General features: G+C 40.7%; 1 protein-coding gene across 1 annotated transcript in view; it reads right to left on the bottom strand.

Annotated features, from left to right (window-relative positions):
• Window positions 1-5,240: 5,240 nt before the first annotated feature.
• Window positions 5,241-7,889, bottom strand: part of LOC137376556 (arginase-1-like) — a 49,419-nt gene continuing 46,770 nt past the window's right edge. Inside the window, exon 8 of the mRNA XM_068045322.1 lies at window positions 5,241-6,588. Within this exon, the coding sequence (XP_067901423.1) occupies window positions 6,461-6,588 (128 nt within the window). The 3' untranslated portion in view covers window positions 5,241-6,460. The remainder of the gene's footprint in view (window positions 6,589-7,889) is intronic.

The following is a 7,889-nucleotide window of genomic DNA, read 5'->3' as shown; positions in this document are numbered from 1 at the left end:
TCTCTTTTTATATTATCACTTCAGCCAGAAGTGCCAAGTGGATGATCCATCTCGGCCTCCTACTGAAGTCGCCAGCATCCACAGATGTCAATCTTCAGCCAATTTGATTCACTCCATGTGATTATCAATAAACAGCTGAACGCACTGGATACAACAAAGGCTATGTGCCCTGACAACATCCTGGCTGTAGTACTAAAGTATAGAATTCGCCATGCCCCTAGCCAAGCTGTTCCAGTACATCTATAACACTGGCATCTACTTGACAATGTGGAAAATTGCCCAGGTATGTCCTATCCCCAAAAGGCAGGACAAATCCAGTCCCATTGGTCTATTCCTAATCATCGGGAAAGTGATGGAAGGCGTCGTTGACAGTGCTATCAAGCAGCACTTATTCAGCAATAACTTGCTCACCTATGCTGAGATTGGGTTCTGCCAGGGCCACTCAGTTCCAGACCTCATTACAGCCTTGGTCAAAAACATGGACAAAAGAGCTGAATTCCAGAGTGACTGCCCTTGACATCAAGGCAGCATTTGACCAAGTTTGGCATTAAGGAGTCCTAGTAAAATTGAAGTTAATGGAAATCGGGGAAAACTCTTCGTTGGCTGGAGTCATACCTCGCACAAAATAAGATGGTTGTGGTTGTTGGAGGCCAATCATCTCAGCCCCAGGACATTGCTGCAGTAGTTCCTCAGGATAGTGACCTAGGCTCAACCATCTTCAGCTACTTTATTATTGAGGACGTTCACTAATGATTGCACAGCATTTAGTACCATTCGCAACTCCTCAGATACTGAAGCAGTCTGTACCCACATGCAATATGACCTGGACAACAGTCAGGCTTAGGCCACATTTGTGCCACGCAAGTGCTAGGCAGTGATCATCTCCAACAAGAGAGAATTTAACTATCTCCCCTTGATGTTCGACAGCATTACCATCCCTGAATCCTCCACCATCAACATCATGGGATTTCTTATTGACCAGAAACAAACTGGGCCAGCCATATAAATACTGTGGCCACAAGAGCAGGTCAGAGGCTGCGAATTCTGCTGCAAGTAAATCATCTTCTGACTCCTGAAAGCCTGTCCAACATCTACAAGACACAAGGCAGGATGAGTGCCGCTGCAGCAACACTCAAGAAGCTCGACACCATCCAGTAAAAAATAGCAGCCTGCTTGATCGTCACCCCATCCATCTTCTTAAACATTCACTCCCTCCACCACCGGTGCATAGTGGCTGCATCTACAAGATGCAATGCACCAACTCGCCAAGGCTCCTTTAACAGCATCTTCCAAACCCGGGACCTTTACCACCTAGAAGAACAGGGCATTGGATCACCGCCACTTGCAAGTTCTCTTCCAAGTCACACACCATCCTGACTTGAAACTATATCACTGTTCCTTCACTGTAGCTGGGTCAAAATCCTGGCCTCCCTCCCCAATAGTGCTGTGGCCATACCTACATCACATGGACTGCAGCATTTCAAGAAGGTGGCTTACCACCATCTTCTCAAAGGCAATTAGGGATGGGCAATAAATGTTGGCTTTACCAGCAACACTCACATCTCATGTATGAATAAAAATAAATCTCTATTTGTGGCATTCATTCAAATATCGTTACAAATTCTTTGTGCATTCACATATAGCACTTTCAATTATAACATTTTACTATTTTCCCTGATGTGGCCTTAGTTGCTAATGTCCTATTACTATTGTTAAACTTTATGTCCCTTCCTGACACAATCTACCTGATTTTATCCAAATTGCTACTCTGCTCTACAGACATGACTTTTCTTTTCAGACTTATAGATTTACCCTTACCTGAACCTTCCCTCCCCTTTATAAGTTTAAAGCCCTATCTACTACCTTAGTTATTCCATTCAGTTTAAGGATGAGTCTTCAGGTTAATTTGATTACCTGAAAGTAATTCTGTGGGAATTTATACCCAATGTATCATCTACACTCTACTAAAATTCATATGGAAGTTTGAAGAGGAGGAACAGTATAATGTCACAATGCAAGATTCTGCAGTTTTATTGTAAGTGGTAGGAGAGAATCTTGAGAAAGCAAAGTAGCTGAAAACAATTGTGAAAACTTGAATTGAGAGGGGTGAGATATGCAATCAATCAGATTCTGCAATTTATAAACAAAAGCCAATGCAGAGTGCTGTGGGCAACTCTTCTCAGTTATTAGTAAAATGCTGCAGATCCTGGAAATCTGAAACAAAAACAAAAATTGCTAGAAGCACACAGCAGGTCAGTCAGCATTTGTGGAGAGGGTGTGGATCCTTCTTCAAAACATGCGGCTGAATCTAAAACATTGGGCTAGATTTTGCTAAAAAAAAAATGACATCCAAATCTCGCACACCGTTATTAAAGCACAAATCAGCCGGCAACTTGTCGCAAGGAAGAGATACCCTCTACGAATCACCAAAAGTTACTGGCCAATTTGCAATGCTTCATCATCAGCTTCACAAAAATGGCATTTTGCATTTACCCTCCATGTAATTTTCATGGAAGTTACTCTTCTTCTTCTTTGGCCTCCTTATCTCGAGAGACAATGGGTAAGTGCCTGGAGGTGGTCAGTGGTTTGTGAAGTGGCTATAAAGGCCAATTCTAGAGTGACTATAAAGGCCAATTCTAGAGTGACAGACTTTTCCACAGGCGCTGCAGATAAAATTGGTTGTCGGGGCTGTTACAGAGTTGGCTCTCCCCTTGCGCTTCTGTCTTTTTTCCTGCCAACAGCTAAGTCTCTTTGACTCGCCACTCTTTAGCCCCACCTTTATGGCTGTCCGTCAGCTCTGGCGATCACTGGCAACTGACTCCCACGACTTGTGATCAGTGTCACAGGACTTCATGTCGCGTTTGCAGACGTCTTTAAAGCGGAGACATGGACAGCCAGTGGGTCTGATACCAGTGACGAGCTCGCTGTACAATGTGTCCTTGGGGATCCTGCCATCTTCCATGCGGCTCACATGGCCAAGCCATCGCAAGCGCCGCTGGCTCAGTAGGGTGTAAATACTGGGGATGTTGGCCGCCTCGAGGACTTCTACATTGGAGATACAGTCCTGCCACCTGATGCCAAGGATTCTCCGGAGGCAGCGAAGATGGAATGAATTGAGACGTTGCTCTTGGCTGACATACGTTGTCCAGGCCTCGCTACCATAGAGCAAGGAACTGAGGACACAGGCTTGATACACTTGGACTTTTGTGTTCCATGTCAGTGCGCCATTTTCCCACACTCTCTTGGCCAGTCTGGACATAGCAGCGGACGCTTTCCCATGGAAGTTACTACATTTGCATATTATTAGCCAATTAAACTCGCCACAGAAAGTTAAGTCTTGTAATTAAGTGCAAGTACCCTTTTAACATGATGATTGTTAATGATTGCCAATCAATCTCTCTTGGCCAGAAAGTAAACAATTATAAGTATGGAGTCTCATTCCTTTAAATTGTGAATTTTTTTAGGAGATTTAAAAAATATCAAATTACAATTTTTGTTACTTTGCCTGTTTTTCTCATTTTAATTCAATCTCTATTTCCCTCTCTTTATTTATCTATCTGATTTGATATTGAATTCACCCACTCTAATTCACCCTCCTTCTCAGACTTCTCTTTATTTCTTGATCCTTAAATCTCATTGGTTAAGAAGATGCACTGTTTACCCCATTGTTCACCAAGTCCCCCAAATGCCTTCCCTACACCATTATCTTCACACTTTCAGTAACTTTGTGGACAATTTTTTTTTTCAACCTGAATATGCAAAAACAAGCCAAACAGAAGATGCCACGACATGCCCTGCTCCAGCAAGATCTGGCGCATTTTGTTCTCTCCTGCCGTGTTTCCAGAATTGACCAATTCACTATTTATTATTGTGTCCTCAGAAAGAATTAACAGTGAATTCTCACTTGTTTGTAAGGTACTAATGAAACAAGCACATGAATGAGGCTGTCTTTTAAAAATTATTTTTGAATCTGATACTGCACAAAAGGAAAATTTATGGCAATATAAAAAATCTCCATGACAGAATCTGGAATGCACTGCCTGAGCGTGTGGTGGAGGCAGGTTCAATTGAGGCAGTCAAAAGGGAATTAAAATGTGATCTGAAAAGGAAGAATGTGCAGGGTTAAGGGGAGAAGGCAGGGCAATGGCATTAGATGAATTGCTCATTCGGAGAGCCGGTGCAGACATGATGGGCTGAGTTGCCTCTTGTGCTGTCATGACTCTGTGAATACTTAATTCTGATTTTTCAATCCACTACCACACTGAACCCCATTAACATAAAAGTTTTAAAAGTTATTTAACTCATTTCCTTTGCACATCTGTGTTTGGCACAGCTTGTTTAGCATCACAGCAGTCTCTTGCATTACTGGAGTTCAGAACGGCATGTAGAAATGAAGTTTTACTTAATGCATATGAACTTGCTGCCAGTGAATTTATAACAGAAAATCCAAAAACCATTTCAAAAAATATAAATCACTCCTCACACAAAATAACTCAGGGAATTTTAAAAGGTAGAAAGATGGACACTAAAAAAGGAAAGTAAGGAGGGGAAATGGAAGACAAAGTTGTATCGTTTTTAAGAGACTTATGAAGGTAGCTAGACAAAGTGGTGTTGGGAGAGAATTCCAGATGATAGGACATAGTACCTGAAATAATAACTTCTACTGTGGAGTCACAGGGGCAGAGGGTGTGGGCAAGGATAATTATGTGGTAAGGTTGAACAAGTGAAGGGTGGAGGAAGGTGATGGCGGTATTTAAAGTCTAGGATCTTGAATTTGCTGGGTTAGGGATTCAGTGGAGCTTGGCAAAGACAGGGATGATGTGTATTAGGGAGAGGATATGAGCTGCAGAGTTCTAGATTAGTTGAAGTTTCTGAAGGACAGAAGACCAGTGAGGAGATCTTTGATGTTATGGAGGCATTGATTCGTTTTTTGGCGGTGTTGAAAGATGGAGCATAGGCAAACAAAATGTTCTGGAGGTAGAAGAGAATGTGAACTTGTTGACAGACTGCATGTAGGGTAAAAAGCACATTTCAGGATTGAGCAAGATGTTGAGCTTACATACCACTATCAAAATGGATAGCAAGCTGGCAACAAAAGAGGAAACAGAATAGGGTTCACGAGTGTACATAGTTATGATACGATGAAAGACAAATGTTTAAAGCTGTTACAATTCCAGCAAAGAAAAGTGGTAGTTACACAGTTGCAAAAATTGGGAAGTGGTCTTCCAGAAGATTGGTGCTAGGATCACTGTTGTTCTCAATTTATATTAATGATTTGGACTTGAAAATCAGAAGTACAATTACAGAATATGCAGACACCACCAAATTGCCGAGGAAAAATGTGACAAAATACAATACGACATTATTAAACTTGCAGAATTGGTGTGAAGTTGGCAAATTAACTTCAATATAGATAAATGTGTGGTGGTACATTTTGTAGGAAGAATAAGGAGACCCCACAATGCTTGAATAATAAGTCTAAATGAGAAGCTAAGAGATCTAGGAAACATACACAAATCGTTAAAAGTAATGACATGGGTTAACACGGCTATAAAAAAGCAAACCAAGTAAACTGAGATCCATTTCTGGAGGGATAGAATTGAAAAACGGCGAAGTGATATTAAACTTGTATTGAACCTAGGTTAGACCACACTCACTGCACAGATCTGGTCTTCACATTGTAAAAATAAAGAAGCACTGGAGAAGGTACAAAGCATATTCACAAGGATGATACCAGAACTGGGAAGATATACCTATCAGGCTGAGACTGTTTTCTCCAGAAAAGAGGTGACCTGATAGAAATCTTCAACATTATGAAATGGTTTGATAGGGTAGATGTAAAGAAAAGGTTTCCATTTGTGGGAGAGTTCAAAACTAGAGGTCACAAATATAAGATAGTCACTAATAAATCCAATAGGAGAGGCAGCAGAAATGTTTTTATCTAAAGAGTGAAAAGAATGCTGAAATTACTACCATGAGGAGTAGTTGAGGCAAATAATGTAGATGCACTTGAGGGGAAACTAAGCACATGACGGAGAAAGGAATAAAAGGATATGTTGCTAGAGTTAGATGAAAAAAGGGTGGGAGGAAGCTCGTGCAGAGCATAAATACTGGCACGGAACAGTTGGGCCCAATGGCCAGTTTCTTTTCTGTAGACTCTATGTAATTCGATTTAACAGATTCAACCTGAGAGAATAACTAGGGAGGATGATGGAGTTGGAGCCAGAGCATGTTGCAGCTGATGTTAATTCATCTAGGACTTGATGCCAGACAATCAAACTTTAACATTAAGAAATTATATATCTTTTATCAAACTGTATTACTATTTTAGACAAAGTTTAAAAAGTACTACATATTTCTCTCTGGGAACACAGAGGATTTACGAGTGTACATAGTTACGATACGATGAATGACAAATCTTTAAAGCTGTTGGAATTCCAGCAAAGAATGACTGGTGGAATCATTTTTGTGCATAGCCGAGTGCTTTCAAGATAACATCACGACCAGAATTCACAGTAGATGTAACTTCTTCTTCATCTCTTCCTAAAGATGGGTTAACTTCCACTAGATCAATTGCTGACAGCAGGCCTGTAGAAGGAAATATAACATTAATAAACAGTACAATTATATACATAGAAACAAAATCTGACATTTAGTATATTCCTAGCTGAGATCTGCAAAACATTTTCAGTCAAATTAATATCTTTATTGCAATTGCAACAGTACTTCTTTAAATGCAGGATTTCTAGTTATTATTTCACCAAAGACTTTAACAGAATGTGATGGAGTCCACAGTTTGCAAGACCAGCGGAGGAGCATGTGCAAGCTATTGTCTTAACAGATGACATGTTGAATGTTCTGTTAGGTGCACTGACTCTGGTTTCAAAGCTTGTTTTATCGAGACAGTGCCAACTAAAGGTGAAACTAAAAACTTCAGCGTTCAGGGGAGACAGAACTGGTTGAAACCAGATAAGAGACAGAGTCATCTGACCAGTGTCATTCCCAGATCACAAGACTGGAGAGTTCAAGCAGGCTGCAGGCAGTTTGCAGACAAGCTGTAGAGAATGGAAGCTGAATCAGGCAAAATACGAGTTGTTGCAGCTGTTTTTGGTTACTTAAGATGATACTGGTGAAGCTATCAAGGCTGTCATGAGTAGAGCTAAAGGAAGTTCCGGAGTAGTGTGGCATTTTTGGTGGAAACCGTACCGTGGAGTGCAGGATTGAAGGGGAACTGCTGCCAGATGAGACTCAGTTGCTGCACCTTGGAAGATGGGATCTGGAGATCTACCTGAAGTTCAGACATTTGAAGGACTTTGTGGCTGTAATTGGTGCCATATTGCTGAGTGGACTGTCCAGTAAATCTGTGAGATCTAACTTGTTATATCTGAGAATTAACATGCAATCTGTAAAATACATATTGACCATCATTTGTCTGTTATTTCATGTTTAATTTATGTTGATTTTGGTTTGACTGTTAAAATAAAAGTTATGAAAGTGTAATCGTATCTATTTCGTTTCCTATTGGAGTCATTTGGTAAATTCAGTTCTTTTGGTTTATTGATCTCCAAGGGGATCATAACACGAATCAAAACTTCCCTCTGGAAAAAAGCTATATAAAGCTGTCCATGTGTGAATACAGGCCTAGGAATAGAAGTACAAATTTTGTCAAAAGTCTGCCCTTGTAGCTTGTTTATATGTCATGCTAGGCCCCCACCTGCCAAGAATGGGGCACATTAATTGTGTCATGAACATTGATTTTAAAGTGTTACTGGAGTGAAGAAAGGACTTGTTAACAGATCAGCTGTGGCTGCAAAATACATTTGCATATTAACAGACGGTGATTGGAAGGACAAAGGACCATTTCCTGACACATTCAACTCACAGTGGAC

This window comes from Heterodontus francisci, chromosome 13 (genome assembly GCF_036365525.1).
Source record: "Heterodontus francisci isolate sHetFra1 chromosome 13, sHetFra1.hap1, whole genome shotgun sequence".
NCBI lineage: Eukaryota > Metazoa > Chordata > Chondrichthyes > Heterodontiformes > Heterodontidae > Heterodontus > Heterodontus francisci.
The sequence above is the reverse complement of the archived record's forward strand: the minus strand, read 5'-3'. Positions and strand labels throughout refer to the sequence as shown.